Source organism: Aythya ferina, assembly GCF_964211825.1.
Source record: "Aythya ferina genome assembly, chromosome: 18".
Lineage (NCBI taxonomy): Eukaryota > Metazoa > Chordata > Aves > Anseriformes > Anatidae > Aythya > Aythya ferina.
Genome location: NC_140317.1, coordinates 5,925,992 through 5,953,471, shown reverse-complemented (window position 1 = coordinate 5,953,471; position 27,480 = coordinate 5,925,992). Strand labels below are relative to the sequence as shown.

The 27,480-nt window shown below is 44.5% G+C and overlaps 1 protein-coding gene and 1 pseudogene across 2 annotated transcripts in view; one reads left to right on the top strand and one right to left on the bottom strand.

Moving 5' to 3' along the window:
- Nucleotides 1-2,665, top strand: part of OGFOD3 (2-oxoglutarate and iron dependent oxygenase domain containing 3) — a gene marked incomplete at its 5' end in the record, with an annotated part of 43,222 nt that extends 40,557 nt beyond the window's left edge. Inside the window, one exon of the mRNA XM_084492591.1 lies at nt 756-2,665. Within this exon, the coding sequence (XP_084348717.1) occupies nt 756-892 (137 nt within the window). The 3' untranslated portion in view covers nt 893-2,665. The remainder of the gene's footprint in view (nt 1-755) is intronic.
- LOC311420934 (urotensin-2 receptor pseudogene) lies at nt 799-25,120 on the bottom strand (annotated as a pseudogene). Its single transcript, XR_014698955.1, has 2 exons — nt 23,959-25,120; nt 799-937 (listed from the first exon to the last, which is right to left on the bottom strand). The product of XR_014698955.1 is annotated as a urotensin-2 receptor pseudogene (transcript).
- Between the last annotated feature and the right edge of the window lie 2,360 nt (nt 25,121-27,480).

Below are 27,480 nucleotides of genomic sequence, written 5' to 3'. Positions count from 1 at the left end.
CTTGAAGCAACCCAAGGCCTGGAGAGCCCTGAGGCATGTTGGTGGTGGTGGCACCCGAAACTTAAATGGGATGAAGGACAGGGGCAAGCGTTTGCATCTGTAAAACAATTTCCAAGCCTATGTATTGATGGAGTGTCTGTTCCTAAGGAAAAATAATTGGTATACAGGAGTGATACATAATGTTCTGTCCTGGCTGAACAGTGAGTGATCTGAGTGTGCACAAAAAGCTATAGCAAATACTTGGTATAATGCTGATAAGCTGCCACAGCTGCTTGTAAACCTGCTGAGCATTTTTTCGCTGAAGACCTTTTGCCACCTCTGGAGCACTTCCTCCTTCTTTGGTCTAAAATTAGAGCCCAGACTAGAAGGGAGCAGGGAGGAAATCAGTACACTTTGCTGACAGTCACTAGGGTTGCTTTTTTCTTTTTCTTTTTTTTTTTTTTTCTCTTTTTAATTGAGGCAACTAAGAACTGGATTCAGATGTACTTGGCTTCCTCCTGTCTTTTATAAACTATGGGATATGGTAGAACTATGTCTCCAGCTTTGTAGCACGAAGGATTAACATAGACTTTAAACAGTCCATAAAGCTGTCAGAGTGCAGCATAAGCTCATAACAGTTCGGCTCTTGGCTGACCTGTGGGCTCTCAGGTAGCTAGGGAACGCTTGGACTGAGACAACAACAGCAAAACTGCGTAGAGAGCTGGTAGCTGAATGGCAAACTCTGTGTCGCTGATTAAATGCTTTTGTCTTTACAGGCCGGGTTTCCTTCTTCACCTCTGGATCAGAGAATCTTCATCGGGTGGAAAAGGTTCGCTGGGGCACTCGCTATGCCATCACCATCTCCTTCACTTGCAACCCAGAGCACAGCATTGGGGATCCGGTCCTGACATAATTCCTCCCGGGATGGAACATGAGGTCGAATGGAATGAGAGAAGCCCTGCAAGAGGAGAGGAAAAACGGAGATAATTTTATAGACTTGCATTCAATTAGAATTTCCCAGCTGTATTTTGTTATATAAAAAACATTTTGTTTTCATGTGTTCTTTTCTGTAGGTGTTGCAAACAGTGCCTTAAGGACCATCTTAAATTTGGTATGTTCTGTAACTGGTTTGTCTTCATGTAGAGTCCTGCAATGGGTTCTTCATTTTTTTTTTTTTATTTTTAATTTTGATTCTTTAGTTTAAAAGATACAAACCACCTTTGGACCATATCTTGATATGACACCACGTGCTTCTGTTACCTGTTATTAAATTCTATAGTCTCTTCCAGTACTAACAGGATTTGGAAACTTTGACCTAATTAATACAGCAAGATGAGCGTTATTCTTTTGGACATGTCTTCTGCTGAGAGGAACGTTTTCTCCTTTAGCATGGGCATTAGTGGGCGATACACCTGTGGTTTGACTCCTGGGCTTTACTTGAACTTTTTTTTTTTTAAATTAAATGACTACAGATATTTTCTGCTACAAGCAAGGACTAGTTAATACAATGTCAGAACTACAACCTTTTAGTTAGCCAGAAAGCACATCACTTCAGGATTACAAATGTTGTGCGTTAGGGAATGGCACCACAGTAGGTTCCTCTGACCAGAATGCAGCATTCCCAACTTGCCTCACTTTCTCAGTGGTGTCTTAAGAAAAGTGATTAATCTCCTTGTTGCAAGCCCCATCCTAAAGTTATTAAGAGCTCCTTATGGGAATGACTTGACCGTATAACCATGTAAATTATATTTATGTAAGTATATTAAAAAATGTAAATATATTAAAAGGAGAGCTGGGCAGAAGAAGTCAGTTTTCTGGATTCAGCTGAGCATTCATCATTACCAAATTCCCAGTTAGGACAGTAGGGTTTGGGAGGGACACAGGTGAGAAGAAAGTTAGTTTTGTGGTGGTTTTCCATGCGCTGGTGCTGGAATCCTTAGACTTGATCCTGTAAACTGACTTGCTGCTTGGATAGCCGGATAACAAAACCACATGGACCAGTTGTCTGTTGTATGTGGGTTCTTACGGAAATTAGCATCCACTTACATCTTAAATTGAAGTGCTCTCGAGCTGGAGCTCAATTGTATAAACACTTTGAAACATCTATTTATTGGGCCAAAATTAAGTTTTAAGACCAAGTTTAAGAAAACTTGATTTTTGTTACAGTTGATATAACTTACATATCCTGTATGGTGAAATACTGTTTAGCTTGTCCAAAACAATGTTTTATCTGTTTCAGGAAGTTTATCAATAGCTTTTTATAGACTTCTTTTTTTTTTTTTGGTTTAATATGAAGACTTCTGTTAACTAGGATCATTAGTCTGTGATGTTCCTTGAATAATAAATCGCAAGAACTTCAGGAAGAGTTGATTGCATTGTATTACAAATGAAATAAAACAAGTAATCTTGCCAACTGCCTTGCTTTCCTACCACAATCAAAGGTTTTTGTGGTCAACACTTTAAGTAAATCATAGGAAAAATTATTTTTTCTTCAAATTTTGAAGTGAGCATTGATTTGGTTTATTAATAGTCTATCTTTTCTATGAAAATGAAAATGTGGGGATGAGATTTTTTAATGCATACAGTTTCATGTAATTTTCATTTTTTGTTTTAATCTCTCCTTTTATGGAAGTTGTAAGTATGGGGGAATTACACTGAAGATGTAATAAAGAGAATGATGACTGGACACTTGCACTTGTGCTATTGTGAGTATTTTAAGTTGGCACAAAAGCAAAGTTGGTCTTCTATAATTTCATGTCTTCTGAAAACTGAGAAGGGCATTCTTGTTAACAAGGAATTGTTAAAAGGGCTGGATGCTAGGAAAATGATAGGTTGGTTCTGTATTTAAATACTTGTCTCAAAGCCTGTTAATTCAAAGAAAGTTGCCTCACACCAAAGTTGTATGTCTATGTAAAGACCAGACACCAGCAACAGCTTTAGTGGGTTAACACTTTTTTTTGACATCAATTTGTGATTTAAATGCAGGGCCTTTTCCACAAAAATATCAAGTATCAGCAGAATCTAAATGTCAGTGGACCTCTGCAGATTTTGGTTTGATTCTCCAGGCTGAGGTCCTGTGTTCTGAAATTCTTACTTCACTGTAAGTTTTCTCACTAGGGCTTTGTAATTAAAAAAAAAAAAATGTTTATTAGTTACTTCTCTGTCATGCAGGCTTTGAGTTGCACTAAGTGAAAATAGCACTTTGAGAACTGCCCTCTCTAAAATACTGCTTAACAAGACCATGTTAGACCATGGGGGAAATCCCAACTAATCTGCTCTCAGGTTTTAATCTTACAAAGCTTGTGTGTGTTGTAATATCTTCCAAACCCGGTGCATTCTCCCATGCTGTGAATTGACTGACATTCAGAAATAAAATCAAGTTGGTATTTGTGGTTTCTGGATTTTTTAAGCTTCAGTAATGTGTTCAATATGATGACCAAACCTGTCAGATGTGATTTGTGAAAAATGCGTGTGCTGTACCTGGTAAGAGAATTCACGTTTTGAAAGGAGCATAATAATTCAATATGTTGTGTTCCAGTACTAATCAACATTTTATATTTGAAGCTTCAGTATCCGGACTACTAAAAGCAATATCTAGATCTATGAAGAAATTAAATAGCAAATGAGGAAGTAGAATACAATCTAAAAGATTCTAAACATAGCCTCCAGCAGGGGAATAGTAACAGCAGAAAGGCTAATGTTCCTGGGGCAGCTTGGAATTTGCAGAATTCAGTGATTGTTAGAAATAAGCTTGACTTAATTTATTTTAGTCCCCATAAATGCCCCCAATAACTTTTTATTAAGCGTCTCTCTCCCCGTTTCTTGACAGGTAATTCTGAATTTGAAATACTTTCATTTCTGCTGATGTTTCTGTCTGTCCTCTTTCAGGTTCAGCCTCCCTGCTGCTACTGGGAAAGGCAGTGCTCTTTTTCTCAGAACTCAGATTAGGTCGAGGGCAGGATTTGTTCTATGAAACTCCTATAAATCTGGTGCCAAGCTGCTGCAGACAAGTGCTCTTAATCGAACGCATGGTAAAAACAAAATCTGGCTTGATGTTTCCTGGGGGTGTGAAAACCTTTGTTTAGAGCCCTTGTGGTTCAAATAAAGTAAAGAAAGGTCAATATATGTTCAGTGGGAACTGGGGTGAAATCTGGACATAAATTTGCAGCTTTGTACCTTAGAGCATACTCATTTCAAGTATTTGGGAGTGTTAATTTGTACTCTGAAATAAAAGCATTTTTAAAGAAAGGTAAAGCCTGCTTGCAAGAAATAGAAGCCAGGGTGAAATAGAAAATATGTCAGGAGACCAAACCAGGCTTTGAATCCTTCCTAAGGCATTGGGTGAGGCTTCTGGAGGACTTCAGATTGATTATACTACCCTGAAAATTATTCTTCTATTCAAAGGTGTTGGAGAATATCTTTCTTACAAAGCTAACAGGTGTGAGATCAGGTCTGGTCTCTAGCACATACCTGGGTTTCAATGTTATAGTATGCATTTTATTTAGTTTTACAATTTTATTTATTAATCCCATACAACCTAATTCTAGGAGCTTTGACTGGATTTCTTGGGATATTTCATGTCTAAAAATTTTGTTTCTGTAAGCAGTTGTGTAATTCTTTTTTTTTCTTTTTTTTTTTTTTTTTTTAATATTTTATTTCACCATAAATCAACAGAAGTTTTGTAATGTTTACATGATTTTTTCCAAATATTCATTGTCTATATATTGGATATGTAGCTCCATCTAAATGAATTTCGGGTCCAAAAATGCTTTCCAGGATGCTCTATATACAGAAGGATTTTATTTTAGATTTACTTCAGAAATTTAGCTTCAGGTCTTAATTATTTGCTTTGATTTATATGATAACTTCAGAAGGGTATGTTTTGAGGCTGTAGCACATTATGTGTAGAAAAAAATAAAAGAAAATTTAAATAGCATTGGTAATGACTATGCTATCAAGAAAACCTGGTTTTCTTTCCTCACTTGCAATTCTTACTACTTCTGAATTTCTCCTTGACAGCTTTCCTTTCCTCGTGTTCCATCTACACTCAGGTATCCGTGCACTGCCTTTACATGTGAATTGGATTTCTCTGAAGCACTCGTGTCTGGCTTTGTACAATATTTCTGCCTTGTCTGAATCCTAGGAGCAAAGCAGGTACGTTGCAGGAAGTCAGGGCATTTCTGTGCTACTGCTGAGAGCAGGGGGAACTACAGCCACCCTACTTCTCTTCCCCCAAGCAAAGAAAGAAAATCCCAGCTCTTGTCTCTCCCTTTTGAGTCTATTGTGAGGAAATCCATCCAAAGATTCCAAGAATAGCAGAAGAGTTATTTCCTTTATGAACCACAGATGGCTGCAGCATGCATTGATCATTTTAGCCTTGTTCAAGGCAGACTTCTCAGGAAATCCGGTGGTGAGAGCTGTTGTAAAGTGGTGGGTAATTCCCCGGTAAGTGTCTATTGCTCCTTGTAAAACACTGTGGAGAACTATAGCAGAGTTTGCTTTATCTCTGCTTTTGTAAACCTTCTTAGGAAACTCAAAGCTAATTTTACAGCATGTTTGCTGAAACCTACCATTCAGCTTTCCCTTAAAGATAGCCCATTTATCCCTAAAGCATCCATGTAGGCACTTTTTATCTTCCATACAAGCGTTGTTGGCTTGTACTGGAGACTTTCAGGAAGGAAAATAACCGATCCATTTCTGAACTGCATGTTTGTCTTTGATTCTGTCCATCATCTCCCCTCAAATCCCTTATGGCATCTCTCAGTTCTGTCCTAGCATACTCAAGCTTTTACCTACAGCGTAAGAGCAGCCTGTTATTTATTCATAGCCTGGCTTGCTAGAATACTTTGGGACACTTGTAGGATGGTACTGGCACTGCTGTTGTAGTAGTATGAGAAGTGCTCAGCCTTGTGCTGTCTGATGAAGGCTGCAGCTGCCTGGAAACACCAGGAAACACACAACAGAGCCCATGTCTCAGGCAGGGATGGGTCATGCTGATACCAGCACCAATTTGTGGGCAGGGAGCATGCTGTGTGCTGTCTGAGGTCTGTAACGCAGGTTCATGGCTGTTCCTTTAGTTTCTAAAGGATTAGGATTGTCCTAAAGCAAGAGATTTCCCTGAACAGTCTGGGATACAGAGTGAGCAAGCCCCATGTTGTTAATTGTAGCTTTACCATGCTTGTATCTGTAAATTAGCAATGCCTCAGGCTGCTTTAGTTCTGTACTGTTTTTGACACCCGGTGTATTTCAGTGGACAGACCCTGCTATACTCACACGTAGCTCATCTTTCTCAACTGTACTCAAAGCAGCTAGCTTTTTCCTATAACCTTCTTAGCCCATGAAGTGTGTTAATCTTTAAGAAGAATTTTTGACCTTGGTGAAACTGTCAAATCTTGCTCATTTTCTTTCCCATTCTTTAGCATTTTTTTTTTTTCCCAAATGTTCTCTTATTGTTCATCTACTGCAGGCACTGTCCATAGTTAAAAGGACACCCTATATTTCAGAGAGGTATTTGTTTCCGTCTGGCCTGTTTTCTTACATGGCTGAAATAATGATGAGGTAGGGATTGATGCTGCCCGCTCTTGAATATCCTTGTCTTTTCATGGTAATTTGTGGATAGTGAATACTGAATTTTGAAACATACAAGAAAAACTTTTTTTGCTGCTCTTTATCAGAGGCTGGCTCGTATTGAGGAAGTGATCTTGTTAAAGGATCCCTGCTGGTAGAGTTCTTCCTTTGTGAAGTCTTACTGATTTTAATGGGACCCTACACATGCAGATCAGACTTGCAGGATCATGAGAAATGCCTTGCTTAGAAACTTCTCATTGTAAAATTGATAAAGCAGCCTGGAAGTACCATTTCCTGTATTTCCCTAACCTTTAAATGCATCCAAACAAAGCTAAACCTTCAAAATATCTAGGTTGACTGTTGGATAATCATGAGGCTTTCCAAGGAATCTGGACTGGCTGAATCTCTGAGCTGTCAGGTCAGATGCACCATCAACTATGTACCTCCCTGGGACCTTCATCTGAGCCTTCAAGCTGAAGACTCAGTGGTGCAGAAGCACAGGGGTATGTGCCTGAAATCAGCACCTCTCCAAGAAGGAAATGATGTTTAATTTATAGAGAGAGGCAGCGATTTACAGAGTTTCTGCAAATCTCTTCTAAGAGGCCTTTAATGCTTGAAATGCTTGTTTTACAAATGGATACCCTTCCAATTCTTCAGTTAACCAAAAAAAGAAACGAAACAAAAAGTGCTGAGTAGGTTAATGAGCTATGACTTTTCTGGACAGACACCTTGAAAATGTGGCTCTTTTTTTTTGTTCATCAATTTGTACAATTATATTAAGCTGTTTATCAGGGTGCCAGGATACTTTGCTGCTGACTTCACAGAAAAGCTTGATGTTTTCTTTTGAGACTGCTTTTCACTGCCAAGACAAGGTCTCTGGGTGGTTTCACACCTTGTAGGTGACCTTCTTGGCATATTAATTTGGCAACCATTAAATGTGGGGGGAAATCAACAATGGTGGGTCCTAATGGACTCATTTTCCATGAGCTGGCAAACTGCGAATGGTAATTTCTTCTATCCCCTCTAGCAGACAAACATTTTTATTTCTGGTATATGCTGTTACTGAAGAAGGGATGTGTTCTGGGAGTCCTCTTTGCATTTAGGGCTTTAAATGTGACTCACTGAACACCCTCTTAAAAAGAGAAGGTCACGTTTCGGCAGATGATTCAAAACTTAAAAAGGTGCTGTGAAACCAGACCAACTCTAAGCCCATTCATTCCTTGCACTTCTCAACAGAAAAGGAATGAGAAAAATGATCTTTCACTTGCATTATTTCTATTTCACTGCTGAAGTTGAGGGCAAAAAATGCATTTTCTTATTTTTCTTTTTCAGAGGGAGATAAATTACTTAGGAAGGAATTCCGTTCCACTGGGAGGAATATGATCAAATAAACTTTGTTGTTTACTAGCAAAGAACTATGACGAGAAAGAACTGTAACATAAATAAGTCAGAGTGATAAGATGGTGTTAGAGAGCAGCAGATTTCTCCCATGCTGAAATGTCCGTATCAATGTTGAATGCATGCCCCCCAATCTGTTTTATTTTTTTGTTTGTTTGTTTTTTAAAAAATCAGACCAACAACTGGACACTGAGCTTTTAGGGAGCAAAGCTCTTGCTGTTGAATCTCTTCATAAACCTTTCAACAGGACCTCTTCCCTAACTCCTTAGGCTATTTATCTCATCAATATTGTTTTAATTAATAGTGAATGTTGAATCTGCTATGTTAAGAAAGCTGTGTTTCATCCATCTATTTAAAAATAATGAATTAAGCTTTCCTCTGCATAAACCAGCTTTTTTTTTTATTTTTATTTTTTTTTTTAGATGGTGGTGTCCTCCATGCATAATATCTGTCTATAGTAGTATAGGCAGGTTTAGATTTATAAATAAGAAACAACCTAAGAAGACTGAAACATTCATGAATGAATTACATAGAAATGAATATTATCCCTCCACTTAAAAAAAAAAAAAAAAAAAAAAGTTTGATTTTTTTTTCCTTGGTACTATAAGAAAGGACAGCATTTTACTCATTTTGAATTCCTTCAGTTGAGGTGTGAGGACATGCACCTGCTCCCCACTATGGTCCGTGGAGGTCTTACTCTGCTATTAGGTACTTGCACAGTGACTGGAAACCCAGCCCCCTCCCTGCTCATCCTCCCTTTCTTGTTTTGTACACGTGTTGTTGGAGATCTTTGTTCAGCCCGCATGCAGACAGGTAGAATCTCATTTTTCTGCCTCAGCACAGGCTCAGAATAAATACATGTGGATTTCTCAGGAACACTGTTCTCATCTTGAAGAGTGCCCAGTTAAAAGCACCCGGCCCGGGTGGTGATGAAGGCTCTCACTCATGTCACATTTATTAATGCTGAGACCCTTGAAGTCTTCTATCTTCACAGCTGACTGCCTGCTGCCTTTGAGCCTTGGTATTTTCATCTCAAGAACTGGAACTTGAGACCTCTTGACTTTGTTTGCTAAATGCTTTTAGCACCTCCAGATGGCTTGTGAGTCAGTGAAAGCCAGCGTGCTGCAGAAATTATCACTTCCAAGAGAAGTTAAACACGTTTCAACTCTGTAGCTAGGATTTGTATCAAGACTTTTGAGCAGGCCATTAAAATTTGTCCTAATCATTCTCCTTAAATGAAATACTTTAGCTATTAAGCATGCACAGAAGGGCAGTAATCAAAACTTTTCCATAGCTGAACCCTATGGGGAGAGAGTTTAGACCTGAGCATCTCAAAAGTAATTTTTCTGTCTTGTGGTCAGGGCAGCCCTGTGACTTGTAGGATCCTGAGCAAGGCAGAGGGAAGGTGTTGAGAGGAGCTGTGCTGTTCACCTGATTCCCATGAGTGGGAAACATAATTGTAACTCTGATTGTAAGTACATTTATAAACAAGGGCTTATATATTAGTGCTACAAATGTGGCAAGGGTTATAAGGAGCGGTAATATCTCTAATTAAACCATTTCACAGAACTGGAAAAACAGAAGAGCCTTGAGCCCTAAAGCTTTGGTATTAACAAATGGAATTGAGTGAATGAATAAGTGGATCAATTAACTTAATAGAAAAAGTAAATGTCATTGTCTGCCTCTCCCTGGCTGAGCAGCTGAGCAGTGTCATTGAACCACAGTTTTCTTTCCTTCCAGCTGTGGATGGACATGCAGGGGGTGGGAGTGTGATGGTGGGGAGACTGAGCTTGGCTCTTAGCCTGCCTCCTAGGGCTACACTCACTGCTTCCTTGGGGCATCCACCCCAACTTCCCAGGCACTTGGAAGGGCTCCTTTGTGGCATGGAGAAGACAAAGATGGAAATATAAAATGATACACTTGCTATACCGTTATTTCATTTTAATCTAAAATTGATCACTAGGATGTACAGCTGTCCCTTTCCCTGCAAGATATTTTGAGAAAGTGGAGAATTAAGGTATTGCAAAATCCTTTGAAAGGAATTTAGATTTTAGTTCTCTGGCTTGCTTGCTGAATGCAGTCCGAGAACTGCGGCTGCACAAGACCATCACTTAGGAGACAAGTGTTTTCCAGTTGTGTTCAAGGCCCTGAGAGGTGAGGACTGCATGCGCACATCTGAGCCAGCTTTCATCCTGGAGCACGCAAGCAGTTGTACCAGAACAAGTGAAATCTGTCTCTAAGCTGTCTGCCTTGAAACTGGGAGCTCCTATTTCATTGGGAAGAATGCAGGTGTGGAAAGAATGCGCGACTTAGCGGTCTTATCTAATCTGAGTCTCTTTCAAAAGTACTGGCCTGGCCATAAATATTAATTTTGAAAATTCTTTTAGCAATAATAGCCAAGAATGGGTTCTAGCCATATGAGGTTCCAATACTGCTAAACAGCTAAAATGCTGAAGCTAATCTGAAATATGAATTTTGCAATGCTGGTACATTGCAAACAAGCCAACCTCTGGATTTGGGCACAAACTTAAGCGGGCCCTTGGTAGAAATTTTTAGAAGTGGCTCAGGTGACGCTCACCAGTCCTCTTTCAGCATGGTAATTTGGAGATGGCTGTTGTGGCACCTGAGTTCACCTTGCAGCCTCTTTCTAGCCTTGCTCCTCCTTGCAGACTGTTCCCGTTTGTGGTGTTGGTGTTGCTGGGGCACCGCCACCTCCCGCAGCCAGCAGCAGGGGCGGCCGCAGAGCCACGCAGTTCTCCTCCCCGGAGACAGTTACTCTAAACAGTGGAGCTGCTGTTTATCCTGGGGGCCAGGACTCCATCAATTTGTCCAGTTTATGTTGGGAGGAGGCAGTAAAATGCAATGCTTACAAGAACTGACTGCATGCACTCCCGTATAGGAAGCCAAGAAAGCCCTGGTGTCCCTCGGCCCCTCACAAGGTGGGTGGCAGAGACCACCCTGGGAAGAGGTGCAGGGAATTGGGGGGCCTGGATGGTGTCGAGTCTGCAGCTGGGATGGGGAGGACACATCTCCAGGTGCAGGGAGGCTCTAGGGAGGTGCTGGCAGCAGAAAAGACTCCCTGGAAGGGAATGGGAGATGATATTTGGGCTCTTTTGTGGGTCTCCGCTAGACATTATAGGTGATGGGGAGTGTATGGGGAGCTGGTTTGGCTTGGGAGCAGTCGGGGTAACAGTGGGATGCCGATTGCTACTGAAAAAAAGGATGAGGATGGACTGGAGGGAGAAGGCTTTGGCATTTGGAGAAGCTGACAGCGAAGCCTTTACTCAGTGTGTCCTTGTCCAGAGCTGTGTGAAGGTGAAACCTCCCACTGCTGAGAAGGTACTGAAAAGCAAGTGCTAAATCCAGGTGATGGTGAGTGCTGAACAGCGCTGGTCTGAACAAATGGCACTTGGTGGGGATTGATATCACACCTGTACACACAATGGGAAAAAGTAAAACTGGTGAAGCTAATGAAATAGGTTTTTAGAGATGATTCACACAGGATTGAGAGTTCAGAGCAGTTTGCCATGTTTCTGCAGCTGTCCGTTGCTAACAGGACCCTGTAGATGTTGGCTTCTTGGCTGCTGGCTAACAGTAAAGGAAGGAGGCTGACAGCAGAGGCAGAAAACTCCTGCTGCCCTGGCGTGCTGCAGAATGACGCTTTGGCAGGGAAAATTAACAGGAAGAAAAGATCCTGACGGCACTGCTGTCCTTCTGTTCCCACCACAGCACCTCCCAAATCCAGCAGGTAATGTGAGGGAATGAGATCAGTGGCTGATCGTGGCAGATGTCTGCAGAAACCTGAGACACTCAGCAGGAAGGGCCAGAAAGTGCAAAGGCAAGTCCAAATGATGAAAACAATGGCGTGTGGGTTTTGTTCTTTTTTGTTCTAACTTGAAAGCTCCTCTGAAACTTGTTAAGCTAATTTGCAGAATGTGTTTTGCACAAAGCGTTACTTTAAAGCCAGAAGTTTCGGGAAGAACGGTTCAGAAAAAGTTCAGTTAGGGAGCTGCTTTGATTAAATACGTGTAGGGGGATCCGTCCCTGTCTGGCAGCGTGGTCGGGATCATGAGGTGGCCCCAGCTGAGCACGTCCGAGGAGGGCAGCCCCTGTGCCTGGCAGCTCCTGGGGCCAGCAGCCCTGGTGCCAGCCCCACAGGTGGGAACCTGGCTGCTGAAAACATGGTACTTTTCCCTGGGGGGTAGGGGGAGGACATCCCGTAACACTTCTCTCCTTGAAATCATAGAACTCTTGAAGGGCTGCTTTATGGCTGTCCCTTCTCAAAGAAGGAAAATAAAAAGTCAGCCAGATTCCCCCAGGATCTTCCCCATCCCCTCAGCAGCCCAAGCTCTGAATGGGCAAGGTCTGTTAATTTGGAACAGTTTGGCAAAGCATTGAATTGGGCCTGAGCAGCGTGCTTGGCTATTATTATTATTCCAGATCACTTGTTCCGCCTGTTTGAGAGCTATGATCCTCGACAGGTTTGGATTCCATTTCATTCAACAATTTTGTAACCACGGGTAACTGGAGAAATGACATGGCTTTGCACTGCTGCATGGAGGCTGTCAAGGTTGTCAGGTTTTACAATCAACCTGCTCTGACAGCTCGTCTGCTTTGCAGAATTTACCTTGCAGAGTCTGCTCAGAAAAAGCATTCTCTTTGCAGCATTTAATCTAAAAGGAAAACACAAAGGAACAGCTCACGAATGCTGCTGTAAAAGATGGGTATGTCTCCAGAGATACATGATCTGGCTTCTTTTTTTTTTCTTTTTTTTTTTTTTTTTTATGGAGTACACACTGGAATAAGTTTACTTTGTTCTGAGTCATATTGTGAAGGATGAGGTTCAGTACGGACTCATCCACTTTATTTTGTGTGTGTTTTTTTACAGACTGGATTGGAGAAGCCCGTAAATCTTGGAGACTTTGGAAGTGCAAAGGGGAAATAAGTCTGCCTGTGGTCAGCAAGGGTTTCAAGGCTTCACTTTTTTTTTTCTCCTTTCTGAAAGTCTGCAATTGTCTTGCGTGATGGGAGGAGGGATACCCTGCCAGGTATCATGTGCCAGCTGACAGCCAAATCCCGTGGGCATTTGTGGTGGTAGTTACACCCAATTGATGCTGTGCATGAAGAATATCATGTGTTAAATTAATCTAGGACAAAGGATTAAAGCATAGAACAATTAATAGTTTAATATAATTATTTTGCTTTGGACTTCTTGTTTAAGTTGTACTCATCTTGATTCAAATGATATTTCAGTCTCTTCCTCAAAACTCTCCCCAAAAGTCTTCAAATAAAATCCTTTCAGTTGCAAGCCTGCCTGGATTCTCATACAGATACCTGACATTCTTCATGCACCAGTAAAAACATGACAATTCGCTGTAACGGATTTTTTTTCCTTGGTCTTGAGCACTGCCTTACAGACTCCCCAGAGCCCCTGGAAGTTTGTCCAGGCTCCAGAAAGCATCCTCTGGGTGATAAACTTGCTTCCCAAGCCTTAAATTATCTAAAGCCTGAAACAGGGGAAACGTGTGCCCAGCAACTGTGTTAGATCAGTAGCAGACAAGGGCTCTAAAGCTTTTCTCTTGCTCTCACTTACTGGCCTCTATTAAATTCTCACACTTTGCCGTTCCGTCTCCTGTGCAGTTTTTTCATCGGATGAGAATTTGGTCCCAGAAGTGCCCAAGAGCTTGCTTACACATGAATCGTGTCTTATTTACCATCTCATCAGAGATTGATAACAGTTTCAGAGAGATCTCAATGCCCATGAAGAAAAATGTGGAAGGGCCAGACCTGGTGGGGAATAAGGAACAAAAACTTTCCACCAAAGGCCAAAGAGCAAGTGCCATCAACTTCAGTCAAAGAAGAGAGATTGTTCCTGCTTCCCATCAGGAGTGTTGGTAAACAAAGGCTTTCAAATCCAGGTAAGGTGAGCACTGTTTTGGAAGGATAAATTTAGCAGTGATTAAGCGAGCTCTTAATTAACCAAATATTCCTCCTGCTTGGCTTTCCAAATTATTCAATAACTGAACAATTATAATGAGCTCAGCGAGTAATTACTATCCATTCCAGATACTGCCCTCGCCAACTGCAGCTTTCTAACCACCAGCTGTTAATGTGCCAGGAAATGAAGTCCACAAAGTGTGAGTCAAATAATTGAAAACCAAACAGGAAAAAAAAAAAGAAAAAACAGTTTTAGAGGCAATGGGAGGAAAACTGCCTCCACCCCCACTCTGTGCTGAGTCCTTAAGTGTGTGGTCGCTCCAAGACTTAGGAACCATTATACAAACTGTTAGTGTTGACCAAATCTGCAGTATGACGTTTTCAAGGGTGCTCTAGCAAAGATATAAAGGTTTGTGGTGTCCCTCAGGAAGGTCCCTGCTCTTTATTCTGCCTCAGAAGGCTTTACAGAGCCACCTGGGGGCTGACGTGCATCTCTGGATGGGAAGCCACAGCATCACTTAGTGAGCAGAAAGGAGAAAACAGAAGGTAAAGCCCAAATCAAGCGAGAGCACAGATTTTAAAGATAGTTCTAGTTGCTGTAGGGTAAAGGAAGTTGGATCATGAATTCAGCCGTTTACTGATCTGAGTGATATTTAAACAAGCTCAAGTGCATTGAAGCTTCTCACACATGATTTTTGAAACAGATTTGAAGATGTGGTTTCATAAGCACTTATTTTCATGGCCCATCAGTTGTACTGGACTCACAGGCTGGGGGGTGGACAGTAAATCTGATCGGCAGAAGCAACAGTTGGTTTGGGCTTGATTGGAGAGGAGAGAAAAGAAAAAGCTAGAAATCAGAAAGGCTTAACTCTTTAAAACCTTAGGGCTGCAAAAACAGATGGACCAGCTCAACCGAGGGGCCAGAAGAGGTTTAAGCTTGAGCTACTCCAAAGGAGATGTTTGTCACATCGTGCTCCTAGCTATGCAGATGTAACTTCTCTGCTGGAGTTGAAGGATTTACTTAGAGCAATCACGCTTGCAGTGACATGCCCGCTTTCTGATTATGTTGTAGAAATCAATAGACACTTCTGCCTTCTCTGCAGGCAACCTGAAACAGCAGATTTGAAATTCAAGAGGTATAAAATTTTCCCCAAAGCCTCAAAACTCTCACTGGGTGTTTCAGGGTCTGGCAGGGTTTGTCGCTGTGGAACAAAGTGGGGATGGGAGCAGAGTCCCGGGGAGAGACTGCAACTTGTTGCCCAGGAGGAAAAATAGCACAAAGGACAGAGCAGGCAGAGACCAAAGAAAAACAGAAGATTAAAATAAGAACACCAAGGACAGGAACATGCTAAAAGCAAACATATTTTCACTGAACAGACAAACTAAACGGTCACATTTGATCCATGATCTTTCTGTAAGAGCTTCGTTCAGTGTGGGCAGCAGATTCAGCCTGTGGAGAATGAGGGGAATGCAAAGTCGTTAAGGTAGGTCCAGGACTGAAGTCTGTAATTACACATGGACCCTCCACAGACAGAGTTTGAAACACATGCCTCAGAGCTCTCTAAGCTAAACATTTACTGAAGAATGAGGGAGGACAAAAGCATCTATTAAGATGCAGCTTCTTTTTTTTTTTTTTTTTTTTTGAGGCCTGACCTAATGGTCTCTTTCTGTGCTATGACACTGCCGGGGACTTCATGGTCCTGTTTCCCTGCCACCTCTGTAACTCCTCATCCTGTACCACAGGGCCAAAGCGGGGTTCAGGGGCTCCCATACCGGCGGTCCCAATGCTCACAGCAAATGGGATGAGAAGAGAGGAAGATTTGCAAGGTTGGATCAAGTACTTTTCTGCAACAAAAACCTTCCAGGAGGTAAGATTTGGAGAAACTGTGAGGCACGAACCCACTCAGGACTGCCTACCTCTTTCCCCCTCCCTATTTCCCCACTAGGTGTACAGGCTTATCGCTGGAGGCAGCATGGAGCTGACACAGTATTGCCTTCCTAAACCTCCTGCCAGCCTGGAGCAATTCCTCTCTGATCTCATTCAGGTTAATGAGTAATCTGGTGTGGCACATTAACTAGTTCATTTTTGCATGTTGTAGGTAATGAAGCCTTTTCCCCCCCACCCAAAGACCTTCTGGGATGATGAGCACAAAGGATGGGAGCAGGGGAACACAAGTGGTTCTCCCAGGCTGTGAAGTTACAGGCTTAAAGTTTTTTTCTTGCCTTTTATTGGACTAAACCCAAGCAGGTTTTATATATATATTTTTTTCTGAATAACAGAGATAGATAGTGAGTACCTGGTGCACACAGTGTATGGTAGAGAAAATACTCACTTGGATGGATGGAGGAATAAGGGAAAGTGCTGCTCCCTCTCTGTCCCCATCCCTCCAGTGCGGGCCCCCCGTTTAACCCAGGTCTGCAAAGAGCTTTACCCATAACTTCGGGCAGCGGAGGCTGCAGAGCTTCACTTTCTCATCCTCCCTAAGAGAAGCTACTGCAAAGACAGAGCGGCACTTTGAAATTAGGGAGATGCTTGCCATAGTAAACTCATGTTTGTATTACAACAAACAGACAAATGAAAGCAGCGAAGCAAAGTTAGTCGGTTGCTATTTCCTCTGCTTCTGTTGTTGGGAATTACTCGTGCTGTGCCTAAGGCAGGCGGAGGTTCCTCGACAGATTTAATCACTCTAAAAGGATGCCAAGAACAAAATGACAGGGAAGCACTGCCGTGTTTAGCAATCAGGATCGTTCTCTCTGTTCAGCTTCCTCTGCATCAGGATCCAGCACTGGAACAGGCCGTGGCACGGGCTGTGGCTGGGAGGGATGTGCTGCCCTTACCTTCACCAACCCCTGTGCTCCTAACCCACAATGTGGGGAAAAAGGCTGCCAGGAGGTAAAGAAGAAAGATTTTGCTTCCTTACCATAGCTCCTGATATTGTTTCTTACCTGGGGAGAGGCTGTAGAGAGGGTATTGATGCAGTGAAATGATGATGCTTTTATCAGAACCATTTCAGCCGTGCTCCCTGAGATGCCAGCCAAGCGCAGCTGCCATTGCTGGGGGCTAAATTATAATCTTTGTTGAGCGGCTGCCATTAATCTAAAAATGGATGAGAAGTTCTTCTGGTACACAAACATTTCCTCCATCTGACCATTAATAGCTAACTGGAATCCTGAGTTACTCCTAAAAGGAGAGCTTTCAACTTTTGTACCTAAGACCAAGGATCTCAAAACGTATCACACACATTAGCGGTGTCTTAAGACACTCGTGCAGACCATGGAAATTGCATCGCTGTTTTCCAGGCAGCAAACTGAGAAGCAGCACAAGGGCAAGTGACTTCTCCGAGGTTACGCAGCAAGTCCATGGCGGTTCTGAAAGAGAAGCCCGGACTTCCCACCTCCTCCCATTCACAGTAATCTCCCTCTTCAGCTTGGATGTCAAACGCTGTCTTGATAGGTGGCTGCAGCATGACAACCCCTGTAAATCTCCTCTGGATTTTATTAGCTATCATGCTTTCAAGCCTGCCTGGATTACTTATCAACAGCTTTCGGGATGAATGGCCTGTGAATCCCCTCCAGCAGATGATGGGAAGGAAGATAAAGACACACTTGAGTGGGATCAGATAACTGCTGAGGCTGCCTGCACAGTGCTGCTACTGCTCCCAAACCAAGTGCCAAAAGCAGTTTTCAAAATGTGGGGGTGGAGGTAACTTGGGCTTCAGCTAATTTCATAGTAATACCATTCATCTAAGACATTCGCTTCTACAGTGTTAAATGAAAAAAAAACAACACAATCTGTTATGAAGGAAATAGCAGAAAGTCAATTTATATCAGTGGGGTTTTGTTAGAACCATTGCTATGTAGTGCCTCTTCCTGCGGGGCTTCTTGCACGAGCCACCCCTGTGGCTCTCAAATGTGAAGCCAATATGGTAAACTGAAAGGTGTAGAAATGTTCTGAATTTGGTGGAAGTCCCTGATGAGGTTTGCAGGAGCACGTATATGAAGCTGTAACTGTCTCAAAAATTCGGTGTTTATGGACACACCACATTTAGTTTCAGGAATCTGCCTTGCTTTGTTTGGATGAAATCATATTTGTTTTCAGTTAAGAATTCAGGAGCTGAACTCAAGACCCTATCGGGCGTGCACAAGGAAAGGCTGACGATATCTTAGAGAGACGCTGAGAGATGCCTAAACACACTGAGACAAACTTAGCAGATCCTACTTCTTCCCCATTTGCACCGTTTTGGCTTAGGATTGTGTCCTCTGCCAAGCACGGCTGATATGAGGGGTGGTTTGCTGTTGCACCAAGTTATTTACTGATTTCCCTCCAGTGATCTTGATGGAGGGCTTGGGTGGGATCTTTCCCAATAGTGAAGTGCAGCCTTCCCTAATAAATTCAACAAGTGCTTAACTCTTCACCTTGCTTCTCATTTTTGAAGGGTTCCTAGTATTAAATAAAATCTTTCATTTACATTAAAAATTAAATTACAAGTGAGTTACAAAGAAAATCGGAAAAGTGGAGCTTGAATGCCAGAAGAATTCTTCAGGATTCATTTTCCCCTTTCCTCTTTAAATTGTTTCTTTTCTCGTGTTGGGACAGGAGGAAGGAAAACATTGCAGCAGTTTTGCTTTGGTGTGTCCTATTGGGATCCTTTTCTCCGGGGCCAGGAGGGCTCCAGCTGGGACCGCAGATCACAGAGCTCAGTTCTGGGCACCCAAAACCCTCTAGGCTGCAGTGAGGATGCCCCAGGGGTGGCAGACACCACATCAGAAACTCTACGTTGTCTGGGTTCCTCAGTGGGGCTTTTGATATACATTCCTTTATGATTTTAATACACCTCAGTAACTATTAATCTCACATGTCCTACTGCTGCCTGTTGTATCCTAAAGGTTTGGCCAAGGGAGCTGGTAGTGAGCTCCTTCCCCTTTGCAAAACTCACCCTGGGCCACCCAAATCCCCCAGATGCTTTGCTCCCAGCTGATGCATCCTTTCCCTCTGCTGTGCTTTAAGTATTTTCCCCATCAAGGGCAAAAAAAGCTCATATAGCAGTAATAATAATAATTTTAAAAGAGCACTTGTTTTCTGTGAAGCTGCTGCTACAGTTCGGAAGACAAAGCAATTTATTTCTTCCAAGCCATAGCAATTAACTCCGAGTCTCTCTGATTCCTCTGAAAAACTTGAAACTGACAACAGCAACCAATATTACGTGGCAAAAGCAATCCGCAGCTGGGCTAAGCTGTAGTTAGTCACCAGCTCTGGGTGTTTCCGTGGGTGCTGCCAGTGAGGCTGCTGTGCAAAATGATGGGGATAGTTAGTCTGGGTTCGGCACAGGAAGAAAGGTGGGAGAGCAAATTTAGCACTTGGGAGTGGGTTTTCTCTGCCTAACAGACTTTTATGCTCAGGAGATGTTGTGGCAACATTATATTTTCAGTAAATTAAGTGTTGTTATGTAGTCAGGTTGTGTGCAACTGCTACATTTTAAAACCTGAAATAAAAAGCAAATTTCCTTCCTGAGAACCTCAGGAGGGAAGATTGCTCCTGCCACCAGAGGGACTCCAAAACACGACGGCCAACTTTCCGGGGCTGACCAGCGTTTCTGTAATGTGCGTTATCTGCTTCCACTGCTCAAGGGCTGGGCTCAGATACGAAGTTCGTGCACTTTCTATTCGGATGCTGCTGGGGGAACAGATTCTGTATTTGCTTCTGAGCAGAGCAACCTTGTCATCCTGCCTGATCTCCTGGGCTAACAGAACTGGGCAGCGTGCCGTGAGAGGTACAAAGCACTCATATAATCACCTCCACTGCCTTTCCTGGTATTCCATCACACAATAGGCACCCAAAATGACTGCTAAATAGGAGTTTAAATGTTAATGATTTTCTTGCATACACAATTAAACTGTAATGTGGGGCTTTCAAGCGTTTATGGCAAATGTGTTGTTAAAAAGTGGGGAGGAAGATGAGCAAAGATGTGTGATACAAGGTGAAGTCTGCAAAAAGTCAGTAAGCTTCAAATGTATTCTCCTGAGCATGGGGAAAACAGGTATTCTCACTTGTCCCACAAAGGACCTGCCTTTTATTTTTTCACGTGAAAACAGAAAAATTGCTGTTGCTGCAGTAGATACTACCTTAGATTAAAGGAAGGAAAGAGCACTCAGGATGAAGCTGCTTTTCTTTCACAGCCTACTCTTTCTGGTGAGCTGGGGAGGAACAGAGTGGGGCATACAGATTTAACACCAAGGGATGTTGGAGAAGATTTTCTAGTGATTAAGCTGTTAAGATGTTTTCTTTCCTGTAAAGCCCATATGGAGTTTTGCAGTGAAAGCCTCTGTCCCAGCAACAAAAATACCGTCATCTTTCCTAAAATTACCATTTCCCGTTTAGAGACTACCTATATCACTAAACCTGCAGTAGAATTGCATAGGGCACACACATCTTGCCTGCTTGAAATGTAGGAGAATAGCCAAAGCAATGCTGTTTCAAAATAATTCACAGCATTTTGCTTAGTTACAGCCCGATGGACTTCCCTGCTGTTATTTCATCCCAAGCTGAGATGCTTCACGTTTACCTAAATAATAAGATGCTTGCAGTTTCCAGGGCCTCATCATCTGGATTCTGGTTATGTGACTCCCAGTTTCCGTATGAAACGACTTTGTAACCTCTCTGGTTGTGGAGAGCTGGTGTGTTTTTTATCTCATGATTTTGGGAGCCCTGACTCATTCTTTTTTTCAGTGTTGGACAGGTAATGCTCCTGCCTCATACAGAAAATAGCTTGGGCTGCTTTACAGAAGTTTTGTGGGGCCTGCATTGACCATGTGCTTATGAACTGAGATCCCACCAACCCCAAAGAGAGGAGTCCCAAGTCCTCCCCAAAATACTCTGGGTGAGCAGCAGGCAGAGCTACCCCGTATGGGAGCTTACAGGTTGTGTCAACCCCGGACAAAGCTCTGTGCTATGGGCTGGCAGCAGCAATCCCAAAGTTAACTACCCCATTTTTTTGTTAAAGGAAGATATATGAAGACTTTATGCCTGTTTCCAACATGTGAGCATACTGAGAACTGCCAAAGCTTCCGCAGTTAAAGACAAGAGGAACTCAGTTAACGCATCTGCTCTTGCAGGATATTTATTAAGTGGGTCAAAGCTACTGACTTTTGGCAGTTTAACTGGTCTGATGAGACAATAAGAGAGATGTTGTTTACACAAATTTATCTTTTAAATTGAGCTCTGATCCCCGGGCGTACAAGAGGATCCCAAGGAGTCACATTTGCAAAGGGCCACGGCAGGCAGGGGGATGCCGCATGCTGAGCTGCTGAAGGGCTGCCATTCATTACACACAGCAGTGTCTTCTGATCGCTGGCCAGTTCTGCTTATTAAATAGGCTCTTGTCTGCCCGAATGACACGCTTTGTGGGTGTCATCAAATTTACTGGGTCTCTCCTTAGAGGAACCTCACGTGGGTTCATCAGAGCCTGACAGGTGAGGGGAGCGGCTCCGAGATGGGATGGGCTGAAGCTGGTCAAGAAACTTGACAGCGAAGAATGCCTCATACTTGGTCTTTCATTTGGGTGCTTCTCCATCAGCCCTTTGGTGTCAGCAGCTCCAATGCTATGGCACAAAGTGTGCACCCCATGTGCTGCTCAGCGGGGCAGCAGGAGCCTGCTAGGGGACAGCTCGTAGAGTGCAACCCACCCTAACCAAACGCTTCTGTTGGCTATCCACTCACTCTGGTGGCACTGTGTATGTAACCCACCTTCTTTTTTCTTTTTTTCTTTTTTTTTTTTTTCTCAAGCACAGCTCTCTTCCAGCTCCCCCTTCTCATTACTAACTATGGTTTTAGGCTGTTTGGCACCAGATATTTTAGCACATGCTTGTTGAGGCAGGAAGTGTATTCCCCAATGCTCTTTTTGACACCTACACCGCTCTTCCATTTGCTTTCCCTGCATGGCTGCTAACAGATACACGCTATTTCATACTGGATAACCATCCGTCCTACGGCTGCCTTGCAATGCTGGGGTGGGACAGTGGCTTTCAAGGACCTTCTCCTGAGGCCAAGCACTGGAAATCAAGACCCACCAGGACTGTGTCAGGTTTTTCTTGTGCTCTGTGAGCAGCACAGCGTGGCACACCTTGCGGATGACGCATGCACTCTAGCCTTCCCACACCGCCCTTTGAGTTAAGTCTTATCTGTGTTATTCTTACAGGGGAGTGACTTCCAGCCTCGGAAATGGGAAGCAAAGGGAAAGGAACAATGGCTTCAGAATTAATAATAAAAAGAAATGAATTAGTTCCTGAAAAGTTCTCTACAACTGTTGAAGCCCACTCTGCCCTGCCAGTTCCCAGCAAGAGCTGTGTTTTAGTCCCCTGCGTTTGTAAGGAAGCTGGCACCGCCACATCCCTTTCTACCACCCAGCTTGGCAGTCTACACAATGCTGGAACATCACAAAGTGGGTCGCAAACGTTTTGAAGAAAGTCCTGTGATGAAAAGTAATGTAAACAATGCTAAGGTGAGTTCCTTATTGCCCCTTCCTGAAAAGCACCCCAAAAACTCCATCTATATGAAGAATGCCAGACTTTCGGCACAGGAACCTATTTCCCTGGTCTTTGTCCAACATGTGCCCCGAGGGGGTTATTTTTCTGCTTTTATGCATAAAATCCAGCATGTAGCCGTGCTGTGTTCTCTGCTCCCCATCCTTGGCTGCTGTGTAGGCACTTTGTGTCTCTGCTTGAGCACAGACGTACCCTAAAGCTTGGCACACGCTGTGAGAGGATCACCCAAGGACACAGAAACCCAGTACCACCATAGGGCTGCTGAGTTCCTCCTCTCAGTCAGGTCGGGGTAGGGAGGTGCCATAAAAAAGTGGAAATGACTGCTCCTTAAGCAGCTGTCTGTTGTTTCAGAAGTCCCTGGACATTGCCAGCTGCTGACAACAGTTTATGCAACTCTTGCTGTGCTTTAGTTATCCCCAGAGTCAGGGCAGATGGCTTGAACACAACTTTATCCCCACTTAAATGAGCTCCTTAGAGCACAGCTGAGAGCAGCAGCCTCTCCCCTGGTTAACGAACCCCTCGGGCTGGGTGAAGAGAACGTGGGAGGGGAAACCTGACATGGTCCACTTCCTAATCATATTTTATTTTATGAACTGAAGTTTTATAGTTGACAGGCATCGCTAGCATCTATGGTGGAGGTTTACCGCTAGATGTTAAGTGGAAAGAGAATGAGCAAAATACATCAAGGCAAAATACTTTTGGTGAGATTTGCCAGGATTAAGTTTGTCCTTTTTATGATGAGTCTCACAGTACAGGTCTCAGTCATTTTTTTAGAGCCTCAGCTCTTTGAGTGACAGGATTATAAGAATGTTCTTTTTTCCTTTCTGAGATAAATTTTCAGTTTTTCAAACTCTGTTGAAAAGAGAAAGGGACCAACTTAAAATCAGTGGCAGATTAAAATCATCTTGGGTAGAAAAGTTAAAATATGACATGCCTTTTTAGATAACCCAGTGTTTTCTGACAGCTTACCTCGTGGGTTTTAAATGCTTGGAGTTTGCAGCGCTGCTGCAATGAATTTTAAAATAGAGACTTTGATCAAACTGAACTAGAGCTTGATCAAACTGTAGTGCACTACAATATAACAGGAAATAGAAAAAGGGGCTTAAAGGTCTCCTTACGCACACTGTGAACAGATAACAGATATATATAGGGCAAACCCAGGGCTTGCAGCTAAGTTAAGCAGTCCCAGGACAATTTCAGACTTTTGTGGATCTGGTCCAGCCATAGCCGGAGGACAACACTGAGAAATCACACAGGAGAACCGGAGCAGAGCCAGAGCTTAGCAAAGTGCAGCAAAGCTTGAAAAGAGTTTGCCAAAGAACTCAACAAAGTATCCAACTCATCTTCTGCACCCAAACCAGAGAAGGATTCATCCACACCCGCGGATGGCAGGACCCCCCTGACAGCCCTAAGCCCCAAAAAACTGAAAAGCATCTTACAGTACCTGAGGTCACACGACTTTGTGCCCTGACCTATAGCGACCACCAGAAACGAGTTCTTAGGACCCCGCAGCGCAATAGGGTCCCAAAGCCCTACCTTGGCCAGACGCTCTTCTGGTCCTGATGTCTCCAGAGAGCCTCCTCTTCCTCACTTGTCCTTCAGCGTGGCCATGCCCAGGGCCTCCGAGCTGTAGTCGTACTGGTTGCTGGAGGACATGGAACGTCCCCAGGAGCACTGCAGGTTGGAGCCCCGCTTGCGGAAGGAGGAGGTGAACCTGTAGAAGTTGCGGTGCCGGTTGCGCAGGTACTCCCGGTAGTTTTTGGTGAGCAGGGTGTAGAGGAAGGGGTTGATGCAGCTGTTGCTGTAGGTCAGGCAGGTCACCAGGTAGTTAATGCACTTTTGGGTTTGGGTGGTGAGCTGCAGGGAGCTGCTGTAGAGTCGCACCAGCTGCCAGATCCAGAAAGGCAGGAAGCAGGCCCAGAAGACCAGGACGATGCTGAAAATCATGATGAGGACCTTCTGCCGGGGGGACCTCTTGCTCTTCTCCTTGTGGGGTGGGTTCCTCTGGGACTCCAGGTAGGTCCTGGCCAGGCGCGTGTAGAGGAAGCCGATGATGATTCCCGGGGCCATGATGCTGGTGCTGAACAGCACCGTCAGGTAGGTCCGGTAGGCGTCCACGCTCCAGGTGGGCGCACACATCCTCTTCACCTTGCCCTCCGCCTTGCTCCCCTCAGTCAGGGTGACCATCAGCATCATGGGCAGCGTCAGCAGCAGCGAGACCGACCAGACGGCGCCTGCTGTCACCTTGCGGTAGCCCCGCGACCTCTTCAGGGTGTCCAGGGGCCGGGTGACGGCCAGGTAGCGCTCGGTGCACATGAGGGTGAGGGTGAAGATGCTGGCGTGCATGGTGAGCAGGTCGAGGCTGAGCAGGATGCGGCACCCCAGGTCCCCGAAGTACCAGTCCTGGGCCAGGTAGGTGCAGACGATGAAGGGGATGGTGGAGAGGTACAGCAGGTCCGCCAGGGCCAGGCTGACGATGGAGCTGTACATGGGGGCGGCGCAGCGCGCCGAGTGGCACATCACCACCAGCGTGTACACGTTGCCCGCCACCCCGGCCACGTACATCACCGACAGCACCGTCCCGAAAGCCGACGGGATCAGCAGGGGGCCTCCGCCCCCGGGGGGGCTTCCCCCGCCGCTCCCGCCGCCCCCCGCCGTCCCGTTGCCCCCCGCCGCCGCCGTCCCGTTGGGCTCCATGGGCGGCGGCGGCGGCCCCGCAGCCCCTCGCTCCGAGGCTCCGGGCCCCGCCGCTCCGCCCCCCGCGGGAGGGCAGCCCCCGGGGAAGGGCCGCCGCTGCCCCCCGCCCCGCTCCTCCCTCCCCCGGCCCGCTGGGGGCGCGGAGCGGCGCGGGGGGGACGGCGAGAGGGGGGCTCCCCAGCAGGCGGGGGCGACCCCCGCTGCCGGCCCCGGCTCCTGTCCTAATCCCGGCTCCTAATCCCGGGTCCTAATCCCAGTCCCGGTCCCGGCCCCGGCTGCGCCCCCTGCTCCCGGAGCTCCCCGCCGCCCCCGCCAGCCGCTCGCTGCCCTACCCGAGGCCACCCGGCTGAGGCGGCTCCGGGGCGGCTGCGAGACGCGGTGCTCGGCGGTGAGGTGCGCTCAGAGACCGACCGAGGTGGAGACACTCAAAACTGGGGCTGAAACAGCCTTTTTTTTTTTTTTTTTCTTTTTCTTCCCGTTTCCCTCCCCCCCACCTCTTTTCCCTCTTTCTTTCTTTCTTTCTTTCTTTCTTTCTTTCTTTCTTTCTTTCTTTCTTTCTTTCTTTCTTTCTTTCTTTCTTTCTTTCTTTCTTTCTTTCTTTCTTTCTTTCTTTCTTTCTTTCTTTCTTTCTCTCTCTCTCTCTCTCTCTCTCTCTCTCTCTCTCTCTCTTTCTCTTTCTCTTTCTCTTTCTCTCTCTCTCTCTCTTTTCCTTCCTTCCTTCCTTCCTTCCTTCCTTCCTTCCTTCCTTCCTTCCTTCCTTCCTTCCTTCCTTCCTTCCTTCCTTCCTTCCTTCCTTCCTTCCTTCCTTCCTTCCTTCTTTTTTTCTTGGAAGTAGCTTGTGTTTTGGACACGGGTTCCCCTTACTCTAAATATCACAGTATTATTATGGTGAGATTTAAGTTTGGGCTTCATTGGCAGCTGATTCACTTGACGGGTGTGAAGTACAGATGGTGATGAATGAGGTTGACAGAAACAACTTTTCCAAAGTGTTAGATAGGAAATCGGGGGTAGCTGCAAAATCAATGAGCACCTTCCACTTCAATCTTGTTTTAGAGAAAGCAGAGATCAGGGCAATCCACAGTTAAGGGACAGCTTTCCAAGGGTACAGGAGAGCTGTATTTCCTCAGCTCCCATTGATTTCCGATAGGAATTAACTGTCTTTGATGCCTTCAAACATTTCTGCTTGCATCCAGCCTGCTAAAATGACTGTTCTGTGCTTATTTGCTTGTTTTAATCCCTGTCATCTGAGTCCCTGTAGCATGCTACAAAGCGGTGAAACTCTTGTTGACTCCTGTTGGAGCAGGATATAGCCCTTTAAAATACTGTATTGACTACTCGGCTGTAATTTGCAGTAAGTTAATAAGCACACACATAACTCTGCTTTGCTACCCAGCTCCTGCATGTACGTGTCTGTTTCCAAAGCCCTACAGAATGCCTAAAACTCAATTCAATAAAGTAGCTGGTTCCAATACAAACTGAATGCTGGTGAGGGAGAAGAAACTCAACTGATTTTTTTGTCAGGCAGGGATTAGCTTTATCAGTTTCAGCTAAAAGACAAAGTTGACATCCAGGTGCTGAGACAGAGATTTTTTTTCACTCAGAATTCGGCCTCGATCCTGTGCCAGCGCCCTCGGCAGCCCTGCATTCCTCTGCGGCAGCTGGACCAAGCAGCTGGGAATGCAGGCGGATACTTTACCAGGGCCAAATCCTGCCTGCATGGCAGGCAAGGGGATCGACTGCCACAGACTTCAAGTAAGATCCGGAGTTGGCATAAATAGACCATCTCTGAGAATTAGGTTGCATGCAACTTTTGCAGTCCTGTCTCCTTTTTGTTTTGAAGCCCTTTTCTACTCTGTTTTGTCTTCTGCCCTCATTTAACGGCTGGGATGGAGGGCCAAAAGGAATAGAATAGGCATTTTGTTGTCTGCCGTGTTGCCTGCTTTGTTTTGACTGGTCCCAGAAGATGCCAGAGACAAGCAGTGATACATTCTTCTAAGCAGAGAATTACTTAATCTGTTTACTGAGTACCCAATTTCAATTTCCCGTTTTTCTTTCCAGTAGAAGAATATTTAATTGAGCAACGCTAAGCATTAGTGAGTCCACAAGACACTTGTTTTCTTAAACATGTTGGATACTCACATGTAGCCATGGGAACTTACTCCTATTAAACTCTTAACAAATACTTTGCTGCCCGGAGTCGTTCTGCAGCAGAGCAAAGCCTGCTCTTTGGGCACCATGCACTTCGCCCCTCTGGTGCTCTGCTCTTGCAATGCACCGAGTCTCTTCTGCACACCCACACAAACAGACCCAGCCTGGTGGAATTGGGCCTTGGAGTGTATGACAACTGTGATCAATCAGAAT